The sequence below is a fragment of the Rhinopithecus roxellana genome, chromosome 6 (assembly GCF_007565055.1).
Source record: "Rhinopithecus roxellana isolate Shanxi Qingling chromosome 6, ASM756505v1, whole genome shotgun sequence".
NCBI classification, from domain to species: Eukaryota; Metazoa; Chordata; class Mammalia; order Primates; family Cercopithecidae; genus Rhinopithecus; species Rhinopithecus roxellana.
In genome coordinates this window covers 45,992,419-46,011,879 of record NC_044554.1, presented here as the reverse complement: position 1 = coordinate 46,011,879, position 19,461 = coordinate 45,992,419, and the positions used below count along the sequence as shown (strand labels likewise).

The window sequence follows — 19,461 nt, the reverse complement described above, 5'->3', positions numbered from 1 at the left end:
CCATTTTATTTAAAATGTATGAAAATAATCACTGCACTCCAGCCTGGGTGACAGAGTGAGATTCTGTCTCAAAAAAAAACTATAGCATCAGTCTTTTCCAGGTTATTTTCAGAAATTTCAAACAATGGGAAAAGAATGAAAGAACTTTTGAGGGGAGTTGAGGAACACGAAAAAAAGATCAGTTCACAGTCTTATAAATAAAAAGTCATGTTGTTTTTTCCCTTTGATGGAAATATGTAATATCTTTATCCAGTTTTAAAATCAAAGTGTGTGCATAGAATGTCTGTAAAAACAAGGAAATGCTAAAAGTACAGTCATTTATCACTTAATGGCAGGGGTATGTTATGGTAAGTGCAATGTTAAGTGATTTTGTTATGTGAACATCATAAAGTATACTTACACAAACCTGGATGGTCTAGCCTACTGCACACCTAGGCTACAGACCTGTACAGTATTTTACTGTACTAAACACTGTAGGGAACTGTAACACAGTGGTAAGTATTTGCGTATCTAAACATAGAAAAAGTAAAAATAGAGTATAAAAGATTTTTAGTCCAGGCACGGTGGCTCACGCTTGTAATCCCAGCACTTTGGGAGGCCGAGGTGGGTGGATCACTTGAGGTTAGGAGTTTGTGACCAGCCTGGCCAACATAGTAAAACCCGGTCTCTCCTGAAAATACAAAAATTGGCTGAGCACAGTGGCTCACACCTGTAATCCCAGCGCTTTGGGAGGACAAGGCAGGTGGATCACCTGAGGTCAGGAGTTCAAGACCAGCCTGACCAGCATGGAGAAACCCCGTCTTTACTAAAAATCCAAAGTTAGCCAGGCATGGTGGCACATGCCTGTAATCCCAGCTACTCAGGAGGCTGAGGCAGGAGAATCATTTGAACCTGGGCAGCAGAGGTTGCAGTGAGCTGAGATCGTGCCATCGTCGCGCCATCGAACTCTAGCCTGAGCAACAAGAGCGAAACTAGTCTCAAAAAATATATATATGTGTGTATATATATACACCTGTATGGAACACTTACCCATGAACGGAGCTTGCAGGACCGGAAGTTGCTCTGGATGAGTCAGTGAGTGAGTGGTGAGTGAATGTGAAAGCCTAGGACATTACACTACCATAGACTCTAGAAACACTGTACACTTAGGCTATACTAAATTTATCTCAAAAATTTTTGTTTCTTCAGTTTCTAAAAATATGAAAATCGGCCAGGTATGGTGGTTCATGGCTTAATCCCAGCACTTTGGGAGGACAAGGCGGACCGATCACTTGAGACCAGGAGTCTGAGACTGGTCTGGCCAACATAGTGAAACTCCATCTCTACAAAATACAAAAAATTAGCCAGGCATGGTGGTGCACGCCTGTAATTCCAGTTACTCAGGAGACTGAGGCACAAGAATCACTTGAACGTGGTAGGCAGAGGTTGCAGTGAGCCGAGATTGCACCACTTCACTGCAGCCTGGGTGACAGAGTGAGACTCTGTCTCAGAAAAATAAATAAATAAATAAATAAAAATAAATAAATCAGCTTACTGTAACTTTTTTACTTTATGAATTTTTTGTGTTTTTTTTTAACTTTTTGACTGTTGTAATAACACGTAACTCAAAACACAAACATGTTGCACAGCTGTACAAAAACATTTTTTATTCCCCTATTCTATAAGGGTTTTTCTAGTTAAAAGAAATTTTATTTTATACTTTTTAAACTTTTTTGTTAAAAATTCATACACACTCCAATCTGGGCAACAGAGCAAAAGTCCATCTCAGAAAAGAAAAGAAAAAAAAAAAAAAAAAAGGCCAGGCGCAGTGGCTCATGTCTCATGCCTCTAATCCCAGCACTTTGGGAGGCCAAGGTAGGCGAATCACTTGAGGTTAGGAGTTCGAGACTAGCCTGGCCAACATGGTGAAACTCTGTCTCTACTAAAAATACAAAAATTAGCTGGTTTTGGTGGCATACACCTATAATCACAGCTACTCAAGAGGCTGAGGCACAAGAACGCTTGAACTCAGGAGGCGGAGCTTGCAGTGAGCCGAGATTGCATCATTGCATTCCAGCCTGGGCGACAGAGTGAGACTCCGTCTCAAAAACAAAACAAAACAAAACAAAAAAACACGCACCGTGATGTTCAACTCCACCACTGTTGATGTCCTTGTAAGTTTTCTCCACACTCCACAAGCAGAAGTCACAGGGGGGTGACCTCAGGAAACTGGAGAGGATATTCATGGTCTTAAGCACTTGATTATAGAGTTTAGGTTGCCAGAGTAACAATTTCAAAGACCCTGGCACACACAGTTGCTCTTTAGTAAATAGTTCTTAAATGAACTGAGAGATGTACATTTATTCTCAATTTCCTCTTTGTCTTGTTTTTCAGAGTGTTTCCTAACTCTCAGAAGGTTAAAAAATTAAGTACTGGGGACCAGGCACAGTGACTCATGCCTGTAGTCCCAGCACTTTGGGGAGCTGAGGCGGGCAGATCATAAGGTCAAGAGTTGGAGACCATCCTGGCCAACATGGTGAAACCCCGTCTCTACTAAAAATACAAAAATTATCTGAGCATGGTGGCAGGCGCCTGTAGTCCCAGCTACTTGGGAGGCTGAGGCAGGAGAATCGCTTGAACCCAGGAGGTGGAGGTTGCAGTGAGCCAAGAACGCACCACTGCATGCCACCTGGGTGATAGAATGAGACTCCGTCTCAAAAAAAAAAAAACCGTACTTGGTTGGGTGCGATGGCTCACACCTGTAATCCCAGCATTTTGGGAGGCCAAGGTGGGAGGATCACTTGAGCCCAGGAGGTCAAGGCTGCAGTGAGACATGTTTGAGCACTGCATTCCAACCTGGGTGACAGAGAGCCCGTTTTATTGTTGTATGGTTTGAAATAGGTACAAAGTTTGGTCATTCAGTTTCAAATTCATTTCTCAAATATACTTGTATCTCACCAACATCATCTATCTACCAGTAACATTTCCAAATCTAATAGTACTTGGCAAGAGGTGGGGAGGGGGTTAAATTGTACAATTTAAAATTTTCCTAATTCTTACGCATCACAGTTATTGTGATCATATGATAATGTTAAACTTTTGTCTCTCAGCATTTGAACCATGCATACATCTTATCAAAAAACAAACAAACAAAAAAAAACAGTATTTATTGTGGCCAAGTGAGGGAGAAAAGTAGAGGGACAAAAAGTGACAAAAACTTAGCCAGAGGTGGCCGGACGCAGTGGCTAACACTTGTAATCCCAGCACTTTGGGAGGCCGAGGCGAGCAGATCACATAAAGTCAGGAGTGTGAGACCAGCCTGAACAACGTGGAGGAACCCCACCTCTACTAAAAATACAAAATTAGCCAGGCATGGTGGCACATGCCTGTAGTCCCAGCTACTCTGGAGGCTGAGGCAGGAGAATCTCTTGAACCCAGGAGCCAAAGGTTGTGGTGAGCTGAGGTCGCACAATTGCACTCCAGCCTGGGCAACAAGGACAAAAGTCTGTCTCAAAAAAAAAAAAAAAAAAAAAAACCCAGAGCTAAGGAGACCTCCTTACTTCCCTCCCTTTCTGGATATTGCTACTAAAGTGTTGTTTTTTGGGGGGGTCGGGTTTCATTGAGTCATTGAGACGGGGTCTCACTGTCATCCGGGCTGGAGTGTGTGATCATAGCTCACTGCAGCCTTGACGCCTTGGACTCAAGCGATCCTCCCGCCTCAGCAGCTACTGAAGATTTTAAAGCTGTGTTGTGTTTTCCACAAGTGTAGGCATAAATGGGATTCTCATATCCTGGTATCGTTCCTTGGACTGGAGGAAATTAGGAGCCAGACTTGAGTCAGGGGCTGAAGGTACCCACTTTCATAGCTGAGAATAGGAACCTGGGTTCCCATCCTGGCTCTGCCACTGGGAATGTGACATTAGGGAAGTCATTTGCACTCTCAGAGACTCAGTTTCCCCTTCTTTAAAATAAAAGTGTTGGACCAGGTGATTAGGACCCTTTTATGACTCCTGGTCAGGAGTAGAGGTCTTGGGAAAACTGAGGCCCTGTGTTCTCTCATTTGTGTTGTCTGGAATTCTCTGTTTGGGACCTAAACATTGAACAGTGGCTGGTGCAGGAAGGAACGTGCCCCAAGCCCTTCTTTGAGCAAGGCTCAGAGCAGAGCTGATTTACTCACAGCCCCTTTCTCCTCCCCCAGCTCTTCCTGCAGCCCATGTTCCTGCTCCCCCTCATGAGGGTAGTCCCAGAGACCAGGCGATGGCGTCTGCACTCTTCACGGCGGATTCCCAGGTGAGCTGTGGCCCCTCTGCTCTCCTGAGTCCCCAGCGTCTGCCTCTGTTCCTGAGCTCTCTTCGTGGTCCCCACAGGCCACTCTGGATGCCCCTGCTCTCAAAGAAACCCCAACCCTGTCCCCTCCTTTTAGCATCTTTCTACCACAAACTTCCCCCCACCCCCAGGTTCTGGCCACCCTTCCCAGCATCCTGTAGCTTTGCAGCCACCTCTGTTCCTGACTCCAGGTTTGAGCAATGGGATTGTCCCTGAGTTTGGGGGGAAATGACTGTTTGTCTCCTGTTATTTCAGGCAATGGTGAAGATTGAGGACATGGCTGTGTCCCTCATTCTGGAGGAATGGGGATGTCAGAATCTGGCTCGGAGGAATCTCAGCAGGGACCACAGGCAGGAGAATTATGGGAGCACATTTCCCCAGGGTAAGACGGATGGATGCTTACTGTCTGATAAGATGGTTTTGTCTCTGTGTGTTAGCTGTGGAATCTCTGATGTGTTCAATTGGGTGTTGGTGAGGAGTTGGAGACTACCTACCCCCTTTTTTAGACCAGATGGAGAGTGAGAATGTTTGTGTTCATTTAACTCCAAAAGCATGGTACTGTGACCCTGATTCCAGGTGGGTTTTTTATCACTAGATAGTTTTCGCTCTTTAGAATCAGAAATAATTGCATTCCAAGTCTTCACCTCTTCAGCCACTCAGTTGCCTGGGAGGCAGTTCTGCTCCGTTCCCATGGATTACAGTTTAGGTGCCTCTGTCGGGGGAATATCTCTTTCCTAGCAGAGATGACCAGGTGAACTGATCATCCGTCTAATCTCAACCCATTGTCCTGGTACCACATTCCCGAAACTACCAAGCATCCTTCTGTTGGCTTTCTGTCTTCTTCCATCCTGTGTGATTAGTGTGATTCCAATACACTGCTTTGTATAATTCCACAAACGTGCACCTGGACTGTCCTTGTGATGAGGATTCCAAACTTAATGGTGATTTTCTATGAAGAGCTCTGGGTCCTGGATGTATAGTAAGAATGAGGAAGTTCAAGAGGCATCAGCCAGATAAGACAAGGTGACACTGTTGGCAGACATTTCCATTTGTCTCTGCTGGATCTTAACCCCTCAGGACAGTGCTGCAAGGAAGCCCTCACGTGAGTACAGTAATAGGGAGGTCCGCAGCAAGCTTCTACCTGGAGAGGGCAAAGGGAGTGTGAATATAGCGTGAACATGAAGGATGTTACTAATGAAACATCAAGTTCTGTTTTTGATCAGGCATATATGGGGCTTATAATTTCTCTTGGTATTTGCTCTTTGTACTAGATGCTTTTTTTTTTTTTTTTTTTTTTTTTTTTTTTTTTTTTTTTTTTTTTTTTTTGAGACAGGGTCTTGCTGTTTCCCAGGCTGGCATGCAGTGCTGCGATCACAGCTTGCTGCAGCCTTGACCTCCCAGGCTCAAGCAATCCTCCCACCTCAGCCTCCCAAGTAGCTGGGACTACAGGCATGCATCACTATGCCCAGCTAATTTTTGCCTTTTTTGTAGAGAAGAGGTTTCACCATGTTGCCTAGGCTGGTCTGAAACCCTTGGACTAAAGCAATCCACCTGTCTCCGCTCTCCGGAGTTCTGGGATTTAACAGGTTCGAGCCACTGCACCTGGTCTCCAGCATTGTCTTCTGTTTCTTTTTCATTCTCAGTTATTCTGTGTCAGTCAGTGAAGGGTTTAATTATTTATACTAATGTTGTAACCACCTTTTTCACCTACTCCTCTGTTACTTGAGCACTGTCAGCTCTGTGCTCCTCTCCCTGGTGGAGAGAAGCTATTCTGTGTGTCTGAAGGTTTCTGTAGCCTGCCAGGTTCAAAACAAGTTCCTTGGCCAGGTACACCGGCTCACACCTGTAATCTCAATACTTGAGGAGGCTGTGGCAGGAGGATCGCTTGAAGCCGGGAGTTCAGGACCAGCATGGGCAATATAGCAAGACCACTGTCTCTACAAAAAATTTTAAAAATTAGCCAGGCAGGGTGGTGCAGGCCTGTAGTCCCAGCTACTTGGGAGGCTGAGGCAGGAGTATCACTTGAGCCCAGGAGATCGAGGCTGCAGTGAGCTGTGCTCATGCCACTGTACTCCACCCTGAGTGACAGAACAAGACCCTGTCTGAAAATCATAAACAAAACAAAGTTTCTTGGCCGGGCGCGGTGGCTCAAGCCTGTAATCCTAGCACTTTGGGAGGCTGAGACGGCAGATCACGAGGTCAGGAGATCGAGAACATCCTGGCTAACATGGTGAAACCCCGTCTCTACTAAAAAAATACAAAAAAACTAGCCAGGCGTGGTGGCGGGTGCCTGTAGTCCCAGCTACTCAGGAGGCTGAGGCAGGAGAATGGTGTAAACCCAGGAGGCAGAGCTTGCAGTGAGCTGAGATCTGGCCACTACACTCCAGCCTGGGCGACAGAGTGAGACTCCGTCTCAAAAAAAAAAGGTTTCTTGTTTGCCTGTTAATCATTAGCTTGTTGATAGAAAACCCACAGAATTGGAGAAATATTTACTTTTCCTTTTTAAACTGTATTCCTTTCTGCTAATACCACTAATCATTTTCTGTGAAAAACCTGTTCTTTTTTTGAACTTACGAATACTTGTTAGAAATGGAACATGATGGGCCGGGCGCGGTGGCTCAAGCCTGTAATCCCAGCACTTTGGGAGGCCGAGACGGGCGGATCACGAGGTCAGGAGATCGAGACCATCCTGGTGAACACGGTGAAACCCCGTCTCTACTAAAAATACAAAAACTAGCCGGGCGAGGTGACGGGCGCCTGTAGTCCCAGCTACTCGGGAGGCTGAGGCAGGAGAATGGCGTAAACCCGGGAGGCAGAGCTTGCAGTGAGCTGAGATCTGGCCACTGCACTCCAGTCCGGGCGACAGAGCGAGACTCCGCCTCAAAAAAAAAAAAAAGAAATGGAACATGATGTTTTAAATGTATACATAAACCTTCCAGTTAATTATCAGGTGATCCAGTAGTAGACCTGTGACCTCTGAAGACTCCTGCTTCTCATCCCTTCCCTCCTGCCGTGACTTGTTCTCTTCCCTCTGCTCATTCCCCTTGTGTCTGTTTCTTCCTGTCCTCTCCCCATGTTCCCTCTGTTGGCATTTCCCCTTACTCTCCACTCTTGACCTGTGCTCTCATTTTCCAAATTTTTGTTGTTACAAAACTAGGACAACAGATCTTCCTGTTGTTCCAGTTTTTCCCCTTGTTTTTCTCCTATTTTACTCCAATTAATATTGTGAAGTCAGGCTGGGTGCAGTGGCTCACGCCTGTAATCCCATCACTTTGGGAGGCCAAAGCAGGCGGATCACCTGAGGTCAGCAGTTTGAGAGCAGCCAACATGGTGAAACCCCGTGTCTACTAAAAAAATACAAAAGTTACCTGGGCATGGTACCATGCACCTGTAGTCCCAGCTACTTGGGAGGCTGAGGCAGGAGAATCGCTTGAACCTGGGAGGCGGAGGTTACAGTGAACCGAGATTGCTCCACTGCACTCCAGCCTGGGCGACAGAGCGAGACTCTGTCTCAAAAGAAATAAAAATAAAAATACTACAAAGTCATTTTGCAGCCGTGTAGAAGCTTCCCGGGAAACTGTCACTTGATCCACCTGTATATTGAAAAGAAAAAGGTGCGATTTGAATTTTCTATTTATTGTGTCAGGTGGTGAAAACAGGAATGAGAACGAGGAGTCAACCTCAAAGGCTGAAACCACAGAAGATTCGGCATCACGCGGGGAGACAGCAGGAAGATTCCAGAAAGAGTTTGGAGAGAAACGTGACCAGGAGGGCAAAACAGGAGAAAGACAGCAGAAAATCCCTGAGGAGAAGACCGGGAAAGAGAAGAGAGATTCAGGGCCAGCTACAGGAAAGGACAAAAAAACCACCCCAGGAGAGAGAGGTCCAAGGGAGAAGGGGAAAGGATTGGGAAGAAGCTTCAGTCTGAGCTCCAACTTCACCACCCCTGAAGAAGTTCCCACAGGAACAAAGTCTCACAGATGCGATGAATGTGGTAAATGCTTCACGAGAAGTTCAAGCCTTATCCGCCATAAAATCATCCACACTGGAGAAAAGCCCTATGAATGTAGTGAGTGTGGGAAAGCCTTTAGTCTTAACTCCAACCTTGTCCTGCATCAGAGGATCCACACAGGAGAGAAACCTCATGAATGTAACGAGTGTGGCAAGGCCTTCAGCCACAGTTCCAATCTCATCCTCCATCAGCGCATCCACTCTGGAGAGAAACCTTATGAATGTAATGAGTGCGGGAAGGCCTTCAGCCAGAGCTCAGACCTCACCAAGCATCAGAGAATCCACACGGGGGAGAAACCCTATGAATGTAGTGAATGTGGAAAAGCTTTCAACCGAAACTCGTACCTGATTTTGCATCGGAGAATTCACACTCGAGAAAAGCCCTACAAGTGCACTAAGTGTGGCAAGGCCTTCACCCGCAGCTCCACCCTCACTCTGCATCACAGAATCCATGCCAGAGAGAGAGCCTCTGAGTACAGCCCAGCCTCCCTTGATGCATTTGGCGCGTTCCTGAAAAGTTGTGTGTAAAGGAAGAATTTGCCATCGAGCCATTTCCCCCTTTTGTTTCTAAAATTATTTCAGAGATGTGTGCCCTTGGAGGGAAAAAGAAATATAGCCTCAACGCATTAAAAAACAAAAATCACACTTAAGGATCCTTCGAGTCACATCAGCAGTGTTCTGCCTTTATGTAGTAGTTTGGCATATTATCCTTCTACACAGCCCCTGCAGGGTAAAGCTTATGGATAATCCACATGAGATTTCCACACAAGATAAAAGCACACGCAGAGTGAAATGTCCAGCTTTTCAGTAATGAGGATACCTTTAAGGCACTCTTGGACTCTCGGCAACCACAACATAACAGTTCGAAGATCAAGATTGGCTCCATGAACGTGATACGGAGGTTAGGATGCTACTTGCTGCAAACAAGCCCTACTTTGGCCAACATCCTGCTTATTTCTCAACGAAGAAGGACAGTGAAAACAAAAACAATATTGGGACATGCTGCTCAAGCTAGTTATATATACAGTATGTTATATATATGATCACTGGTAGCCTACCAAAGCTGTAGAAATCTAGGACTGTGCTTATCAGTATCAAACCAAAGATTTCTATCTCTTCCCGAAAGAGAGGGTATGTGCACCAGTCTACAGTTCCAAAGGACTGCAACAAATGTAGATGGTTCTATCCTCATCCCTGAGATCAGTTCGACTAAAATGGCAACAACAACTCAAAATACACCTCTCCCTTCTTGAAATCCCTAAAGCACTGTCGCACTCCTAAATGCGTTTCTCCACAAGTTAGCACTTGATTGTATACTGCCTTTTAATCCTTCATTGTTTCATGTATGAAGTTTTTAATCACCCCCCCACCCCCAAAAAAGATTAAGTTGTCAAGGGATATATTTCTATCCCTGCCAGCACAGTGCTGGACATAGTGAGTGCTGAACACCTAAGAGGCACTCATTCAGACTGACTTCTACAGGACCTCTACGTCTGTGATAAAGGTCTGTGAATCATGAGTTCCTGAAATATGGTAGCCTGGCCCAGTTTCTAAAGAGGACCTTCATAGCCACAAGGCATGCTAAACCTCTAGGGTCTGATGCTATTTTTGTTCCAAATATAAACGAAAGGCACTAGTCAGCCGTTTGCATAGACTTTCTAAACAGATCAGTGAGTAAATACCATGGAATGTTAGAAATGACTTTATCATCATCATCTTGAAGAAAAATATGAACACTGATGAAGGTCTTTTTTTTTACATCTTTCTGTGGCAAAGCTCTTAGAATTCTTTTCAGTTAGCCGCTGAACAGTATGATGACTTGGGGATTTTCTGAATCATTTGTAACTTAGATACTGGAGTTCAGAAGATGTGATTTTTGTTGCTTTTCAGAAAAAGGAACATGGTAGGGAGTGTTTTTTCCCACACTTTTCCAGTAACTTTGCAAAAGCATTAGTTGTTTACTTGCAATTACTAAATGTACTTTGTTGCTCTGAGAAACTCAGCAGTGTACTGAGATGTGGCTGGTTGTGTCACTGTCATACTGCACAGTGACTTTTCTGTTTCTTGTCACTAAAGACTGAGGTGAGATTATGAGACTTTCACTGGTCCCATCGTCTGTGCGCAGGATGCAACTGGCTACCTAGAAGCTGATGGCAGGAGACTGTTTCACACACAGGAGATTGTGAGCTGTGTAGGTAGTCATCGCCACTCGAGTAGGACAAGGGTCCTACCCAAGGCTAGGACAGCCCTGCGGAAACAGAAACGTAGACTGAGAACAAACCTCCAGACTATCAGTGTGACCTTCCCATAACAAGAGAACACCATATATAGTTTGAGACTTTCCCTTGAGAGATGTATACTAAAACATTCACTGATCAGCAGCTAAAGTCCGTGAGACCAAATGGTTTTATATGGAACCAACGAAGTGGGAGCTAAAACTGCACAGTGGTCATTCTTTGGCCTCTCCTTGGCCTTACGACTTAAACCAACCACAACTTCCCCATAGCTTCTAGGCAATTTCGTCAGCATTACTTGGGAAAACGTTGTTGCAAGTCAACCAGTCACCAGGATATTTCTACCCATGCAATGGAAGAAAAACCTGTTACTCCAGAAAAGTATATCTAAGTAACTTTTTATAGTAAAATGGAGGCAGAAAATATCTTAAGGATTTTCTTCAAAGAATAAGCTACAGCAGTGGTTATGTAGAAAACTGCTGGTGCTTTTGAGCAAGGACTTTTACCCTCTAGAAAACAACTGAGGCCAGGCACGGTGGCTCACGCCTGTAATCCCAGCACTTTGGGAGGCTGAGGTGGGCGGATCACCTGAGGTCAAGAGTTTTGAGACCAGCCTGGCCAACGTGGTGAAAGCCCGTCTCTACTAAAAATACAAAAATTAGCCGGGCATGGTGGCGGACGCCTGTAATCCCAGCTACTTGGGAGGCTGAGGTGGGAGAATCACTTGAACCCAGGAGACAGAGGTTGCAGTGAGCGAAGATTTCACCACTGCATTCCAGCCTGGGTGACGAGCAAAACTCCGTCTCAAAAAAAAAGGAAAGAAACTGGAAGTGAGGTGTGGAACTCTGGGCAACAACCCAAGCACTTATTTTTTAAGAGAGAAAGGACTTTGGTCATGTTTATGTTGGCCTTTTTTTTTCCCCCCCACAACTACATGCTAATGTAATTCAGCCATCATTTTCGAGTTTTGTTTTTAAATGAAGGTTAAATGTGACCTGTGCCCTCACATTTAATTCCGTTTCATGGGGACATCTTCCTGACTTTGTTGGATAGCTGCCACTAGGGTTGCTTTGGATCTTCAGCACAGGGTCTCCTTGAAGCAGCTATTTGAAGATGTGTTTTCTGAGGAAAACAGGCAACAACTGTTGATTAAAACCACTTACAGTGCATTCGTTTATCAGATGCTCAGTGCAAAGTGTAATTGGGTCATGGTCAAAAACGCTTGCAACATCTAATTGGCATTCAAGATAGTCATTCAAAAGTTCTTGGCCCGCTGAAGTCTAATAACAGTTGAAACATTCTGCAGCTAACCATTAGCATGCTAGTTGTCCTAATGGAAATTTTTGAAGAGTTTTTCAGTATATAACCTACCTTTGCCAGGAAGAGCAGTCAAATCCTCAGGTTGTTGGGTATTTGTTTCTACTCCAGCCTGGCAGGCAAGGCTAAAACCTGAGAATATTGATGTATGAGACATCTTGATATGTAAAGCACTTATTATTAAAGGCATAAAAGTCAAACTGCTAAATATGTGTAGAGAGATTGACGTGTGGTACGTGGGACAGTTCACATAGACATCAGAGAATTTATTCCAGAAAGGAACCTCCTGAATGTGATGAATATGGCAAAGCCTTTAATCACATCTCAGCCCTTAGCATCAGAAAGCTTGCACTGTAAATAAACGATGAATATTATATGTGAGGAAAATTTTCATGTATAGCACTCATTGCTTCAGACAGAAAATTCCATCAGTATGTTCCAATCATGTGATGAATTTGAGAAACATTTCAAGAGGGAGCTCAATCTTGGCCGGGCACGGTGGCTCATCCCTGTAATCCCAGCACTTTGGGAGGCCGAGGCGTGCGGATCATGAAGTCAGTAGTTCGAGACCAGCCTGGTCAACATGGTGAAACCCTGTCTCTACTAAAAATACAAAAAAAAAATTAGGTGGGTGTGGTGGCACGCGCCTGTAGTCCCAAGCTACTCGGGAGGCTGAGACAGGAGAATTGCTTGAACCTGGGAGGCGGAGGTTGCAGTGAGCCGAGATCGCGACACTGTGCTCCAGCCTGGGTGACAGAGCGAGACTCCGTATCAAAAAAAAAAAAAAAAAAAAAGAGGGAGCTCAATCTTAACTGCAGAGAATCTACAGATGAAAAAAAAAATGTGGAGAAATGCTTTAAAAAAAATAACAAAATGTGCAACTTCTTAGAAAAATTGTTAATGTTAGATACTTCTTTATATTTTATATGACCATAATGTCCGTGTGTGTTTTGTACCTTCAGTCCGTTATTGTTCTGTGTATTACCTGTAAGCAGATTCTGTATTTTATTTTAGCCTATTTGTCAGAACACATCACTCAGAAAAAGTGAAGTTTTGGAGCAAACAGTGAAGAAATCAAGTGTGGTTGTAGACAAAATGTCGGTTCACAGAACGGAGCAGCAGGGAGATGAAGGGAAAAGCTTCATAGTTCGGTGCTTATCACATCAAGAGATTGGTAAATTTCTGAGGAAAGACAGGCTAATGGGGCAGTGAAATGGAACAACTCCTTTAAACGTGCAGCCTTTTGAGTTTTTCCTCAAAACCAAGAAGTTGACCTCTGAGCTGTCAGGTGACCGTTGTGTGCAAAGGGGATGGATTCTCTTGTCAGTAGAGGGTCTTCTCCATGAAGCGAGAGCAGGAAGTGTACTGGAATCACCAATTGGGACTGCTTCAGCTGACCAGGCTCTCTAAACCATAGTCATGCTTTCCCACTCACTCACTCTTAAATCCTTATGCTTAGAAAATTGGGGAAAAGGCAGGCACAGTGGCTCAGGCCTGTAATCCCAGCACTTTGGAGGCCGAAGCAGGTGGATCACGAGGTCACGAGATCGGACTATCCTGGCTAACATGGTGAAACCCCGTCTCTACTAAAAGTACAAAAACTTAGCCGGGCATGGTGACAGGCGCCTGTAGTCCCATCTACTTGGGAGGCTGAGGCAGGAGAATCGCTTGAACCCAGGAGGTGGAGGCTGCAGTGAGCCAAGACGGCGCCACTGCACTCCAGCCTGGGCGACAGAGAGAGACTCCATCTCAAAAAAAAAAAAGGGCCGGGTGCAGTGGCTCAAGCCTATAATCCCAGCACTTTGGGAGGCCGAGACGGGCTGATCACGAGGTCAGGAGATCGAGACCATCCTGGCTAAGCCGGTGAAACCCCGTCTCTACTAAAAAATACAAAAAACTAGCCGGGTGAGGTGGCGGGCGCTTGTAGTCCCAGCTACTCGGGAGGCTGAGGCAGGAGAATGGCGTAAACCCCGGAGGCGGAGCTTGCAGTGAGCTGAGATCCGGCCACTGCACTCCAGCCTGGGTGACAGAGTGAGACTCTGTCTCAAAAAAAAAAAAAAGGTATAGAACTGGCCGGGCATCGTGCCTCACTCCTGTAATTTCAGCACTTTAGGAGGCCGAGGCGGGTGGATCACTTGAGGTCAGGAGTTTGAGACCAGCCTGGCCAACATGGTGAAAGCCCATCTCTACTAAAAATACAAAAATTAGCCGGTAATGGTCGCAGGCGCCTGTAGTCCCAGCTACTCGGGAGGCTGAGGCAGGAGAATCACCTGAATCTGGGAGGCAGAGTTTGCAGTGAGCTGAGATTGCACCACTGCACTCCAGCCTGGGTGACAGAGTGAGGCTCTCTGTCTCAAAAAAAAAGAAAAGGAAAGAATTGGGGATAGAACAGCAAGGTGGGCTTTCCCCGGAATTGTGTGCAGATACATCCAGTCATGGCATTGCAGGAAGTCTGATGAAGCTTGGGAAGCATTTTGCAATATTCCCTTTGTATTCCTGTGTTCCCTGCTCCCACTTTTCTTCACCTGGTCTGTGATTATTAGGAGAGTGGTTTTGCGAAGACTCGTTGCTGTGAAAGCATCTTTTTTAAAATTTTTATCCTAGAGTCAGTCACTTTTATTCCAGGTGGTCATGCTGACCTACTTATCCAAAACCAGCTAACCAGGTTCATCCTACCATCCTCATGGAAGGCTCTGTGTATGAATTGGAATAACAGTACTGAAATACACTCAAACAGTGCCAACAATACTTCCCGGGGAGGGTATATTTCTCTGTGTGCTACTCTGAGCAACTTCTCAGAAATACGAGGGGTCTGAGGTTTTCCCATCTGGGAAATCAGGTGAAAGTCTGCAGATTGTTAAACAGATTGTTAAATATAGAATCAGAGAAAAAGAAAAGTCAGTGATAGAAATAGATCATTTCGTAGACATTAGGGTAGATTTTTTTTTCAACTACTACTGGAGAATGTAATAAAAAGCATTATTGTTTGAAAAGTTTTTCTAACATAGATTTAGGGATTTTTTTTTTTTTTTTTTTAGAATGGACACACTACTGTACATTTAAAAGCAGTTATTTTGCTATTCAGATTAATTTTTTATTATCTGAAAATGAAATCTGTTTTACTTTTCAAAGTTTTGTGAAACAAACTTGAAGTTATAGGGAGGTAAGCCATCTCCAACTCTGCAGGTCAAACAAAAGTTTGGGAAATACTTTGGACATCCCACAATACAGAATGTCTTAACATGAGATTTGAATTTCACGATGTGTGGTTCCGTTTAATAGCTGACACCACCCCAATCTCATGTTTTCCTGTTACCCTAAAACAGTGGAAGGAAAGTAGGTGTTTAGTAGACTTCTAAATCATGGTCTCCGACGATTTGAATCTGAGATTCTCACCTCTATTTACTAAAGAATCATGACTTAATTCAAATTGCACAGTAATCAGTAAAGTGAATACATCTTTAAAATGGAATTTTCTCCCTTCAGCAAGCACTCATTAAGGAGTGAGACTGAGTATTTTAAGATAGATAGATCTGTGAGTGATTGAAAGGTGATATTTTAAAACTTGGATTTCATTCCAGTGTCAGGTTTGAGTTTTAAGTTCCTTTGGTCTGGGGAAGGGTCTAGGCAGCCACAGTTGCCCTAAATCACCATCATTTAGTCTTCCAGCAAGGTTAAGTGCGGTATGGAAGGAGAAGGGGGACGAGGACGATAACAGCCCCGTACTCTGTGCTGAGAAAGAGTAATTAGGAGACCTAAAGAGGGGCCGAGGAAAGGCTGTTGGAGTGTGCTGGGGTTGGTACCCAAGCACCTTCCCCTCACCTCAACCAGGGAAGAGCATCTGGCTGCTTTTTAAAGTTTTTAGTCTGCCCTCGCAAGGACAAAGCATGTTAGATTAGAGATGCTTCTGCTGATTGCAGGGGTTCTTATTTGAGAACATATATGAGGGGGGTGGGGTGGGAGGAGACAGGTTGTGGTTATGCAGGAAAATCTTGTCCATAAAAATATATGAGTTTGGGGGTAAGGGGTGAGATAGCCAAGCAAAATCGGTATTTTAAAATGAGCATATGTATTTTTATTAACTTTTAGTTAAATACAGATTTTACAACGAGGTCAGCATAAGCCTACATCTATATAGAGAGCTAACTCAGGCATTGTCTTGTTTATTTGTAGACTGGATTAAAAACAACCTGTCCTGTTTTGTCAGTTCCCAGCTTCTTCGTTTAGAATAAATTAGACCAAAAGAAGAAACGTACTTGTCTCTGTATAACCGCAGAATGAAGTTAACTGTTGTTAAAACTGGATTTTTCACTTTACTAGGTTCCGAAGAGTCCAGATGCTTGGTTAGATGTTCAATATGTGATTTTTTTTTTGATTGAATTTGTTCATTTAAAATCCTCCTTAACATTTCTAGAAAGACTTCTTTCAATAAATAATGGAATCTTAGAGGAAAAGTAATTTTTTAAAAGCTAGGGAACTCCTCCACTAAAAGTAACCATTGGAAACCTCAATTGAGGGCTAAAGTTTTAATCGTAAGAGAAATGGCAGCATAACGAAATATGTACACATGCAGAGTGGTCCATTTTAGGAGGCCAGTGATGTCTGATAAAGAAATGTTAGAGTAGTGAGGTCGGGGAAGGAAATTGTGGGGATTTGTAATATTCTCTTTACGTTGTTTCTCTTCTGAGTCATGGTAAAACAATAAATTATCTTCTCTAGGTGGCAGTGCTTGTGCTGGTTTGTTTTTTGTTTTTGTCATCCTTGGTTGCATAAATACACATTGGGGGCAAAGAAAAAAAATATTTCAAAGTTAAAAGACTGGAGCTGCAACCCACAAACAAAATTCTCATGCAAAACTATTTGTTTACTTTATAAACCAAAATTAAATTTCAAAGGCCTCCCAGTCACCTGAATGGACCTCTTCTCTCAGCCAAGGGCATTCCAAAGTTAACCTGAAAAATAGTTCAGGCCATGATGGGAAGGGGAAGCCAGACATGCCTCATTTTACCCTCTCCTCTTATGGAATTACTGATAAAACAGACCCTAAGACTGATAGACATGGCCGGGCATGGTGGCTCACACCTGCAATCCCAGCACTTTGGGAGGCTGAGGCGGGCAGATCACCTGAGGTCAGGAGTTCCAGACCAGCCTGGCCAACATGGTGAAACCCCCTCTGTACTAATAATACAAAAATTAGCTGGGCGTGGTGGCAGGCGCCTGTAGTCCCAGCTGCTCGGAAGGCTGAGCCAGGAGAATTGTTTGAACCCAGGAGGCGGAGGTTGCAGTGAGCTGAGATCATGCCAGTGCACTCCAGCTTGGGCAACAGAGTGAGACTTCAAAGAAAAAGGGGGAACTAGGAGGATGTGAGATTGTGTCCAGGAGGCATCCAAACACATCTGTGAACTGTTTTTACTCACACTTCTGACACAGTGTGTGATTTTTTTGATACACCTACCAATTAGATCTAACTCTCTGGACACCAACTGGGTGCCCTATGGTTCAGTTCAATTCTGACACTACCTATGGCTGGTGCAGACCCTAGCTACACACACACACATTTTTTGAGATAGGGTCTTGCTGTCACCCAGGCTGGAGTGCAGTGGTGCGGTCATAGCTCTCTTCAGCCTGAACTCCTGGATTCAAGCAATCCTGCTGTCTCAGCCTCCTGAGTAGCTGGGACCACAGGGACACACCACCACGCCCAGGTAATTTTTTGTGTGTATTTTTTGTAGAAACTGTCTGGCTATTTCCCAGGCTGGTCTTGAACTCTTGGGCTCAAGTGATCTGCCTGACTTGGCCTCACAGGTGTGAGCCACCACACCCAGCCCTATTTTTTTTTTTGTAATTATTTTCTTTTTTAGAGATGGGGTCCTTCTGTGTTGCCCAGGCTGGTCTCAAACTCCTGTCCTCAAGCAATCCTCCCGCCTTGGCCTCCCAAAGTGCTGGGATTACAGGCGTGAGCCAGTGTCCGACCCAGAACTGGATTTTATTTTTCTTTATTTTTGTAAGACAGGGTCTCGTTCTGTTGCTCAGGCTGGAGCGCAGTGGCACGATCATGGCTCACTGCAGCCTCAACCTCCTAGGCTCAAGCAATCCTCCTGTCTCAGCCTCAGCTGGGACTACAGGCATGCACCACTATGCCTAGAATTTTTTTTTTTTTTTTTTTAATTTTTTGCAGAGACAGGGTCTTGCTATGTAGCCCAAACTGGTCTCAAATTCCTGGGCCTCAAGCAATCCTCCCACCTCAACTTCCTGAAGTGCTGGGATTACAGTCATGAGCCACCATGCAAGGGCCTAAAACCTAGTTTTAGCAAGAACCCTGCTAAGTTAGTTTAGCAAAAACCTCCCACCCTCCATATCTAATTACTCTTTTTTCTTTTTCTTTTCTTTCTTTTTTTTTTTAAGACAATCTCTCTCTGTTGCCCAAGCTGGAGGGCACGGTCTCGGCTCACTGCAACCTCCACCTCCTGGGTTCAAATGATTCTCCTGACTCAGCCTCCTGAGTAGCTGGGACTACAGGTGCACACCACCACACCCAGCTAATTTTTGTATGTTTTTTAGAGTCGGGGTTTCACCACGTTGGCCAGGCTGGTCTCGAACTCCTGACCTCAAGTGATCCACCTGCCTCAGCCTCCCAGAGTGCTGGGATGACAGGCGTGAGCCACTGCTCCCAGCCCATATCTAATTACTCTTGATATTTATCTGATCGGGTTCCTTGTCCTCCACCATCCCCCAGGCGATGTCTGATCAGCCTGGCCTGTCTTCAGCAAGAAAACCCCTTCATGGCCGGGCGCGGTGGCTCAAGCCTGTAATCCCAGCACTTTGGGAGGCCGAGAGGGGCGGATCACGAGGTCAGGAGATCGAGACCATCCTGGCTAACACGGTGAAACCCCGTCTCTACTAAAAAAAAATACAAAAAATTAGCCGGGCGAGGTGGCGGGCGCCCGTAGTCCCAGCTACTCAGGAGGCTGAGGCAGAAGAATGGCGTAAATCCGGGAGGCGGAGCTTGCAGTGAGCTGAGATTGGGCCACTGCACTCCAGCCTGGACGACAGAGCGAGACTCCATCTCAAAAAAAAAAAAAAGAAAAAGAAAAAAAAGAATACCCCTTCTCTCTGATGTTTCCTCTTGGTCATTTTCCATCTACTGACTCCCATCCTACTCCTTGGCTATACATTGCCACTTGCCCATGCTGTGTTCAGACCTGCGCCCAATCTCTCTGCCCTCACTGCAAGACCCCACGCAGTGGTTCCTGTATTTATTAGGATGGTCCTGAATAAAGTCTTCCTTACCATGCTTTAACAAGTAGCGTTGAATATTTTTTTTTCATTACGTTTAACTCCACCATTCCCTTTTCATTCCTTTTTTCTTTCAATTTCTTTAGCAAATGTCTTCGCAGCTTTCCAACATGCTGTACATGTCTTCTGCTTCCTGGAAGAAAAAGGACATGTTCAGAGTTGTCATGGGCCAGAGACTTGCCCAGCCTGCTCTAAGGGAAGTCAAGGTTTGGTTACCCTCTACTGGCCAGCTGATGGCAGCAAAAATAGGTGATGATGAGAATGAGCGAGGAAGATCCAGAAAGGCGCCTTTTTAGAG

General features: G+C 44.8%; 1 protein-coding gene across 2 annotated transcripts in view; it reads left to right on the top strand.

Moving 5' to 3' along the window:
• The window catches only part of ZKSCAN1 (zinc finger with KRAB and SCAN domains 1), a 30,373-nt gene extending 10,957 nt beyond the window's left edge, over positions 1-19,416 (top strand). The window contains exons 4-6 of one of the 2 annotated variants that reach the window (XM_030932749.1): positions 4,178-4,269; positions 4,561-4,687; positions 19,250-19,416. In XM_030932749.1, the coding sequence (XP_030788609.1) occupies positions 4,178-4,269; positions 4,561-4,687; positions 19,250-19,416 (386 nt within the window). Of the gene's footprint in view, positions 1-4,177; positions 4,270-4,560; positions 4,688-7,951; positions 13,460-19,249 lie in introns of those variants that run through there. The other variant, XM_010377676.2, reaches the window with a different exon arrangement.
• The last annotated feature ends 45 nt before the right edge of the window (positions 19,417-19,461 follow it).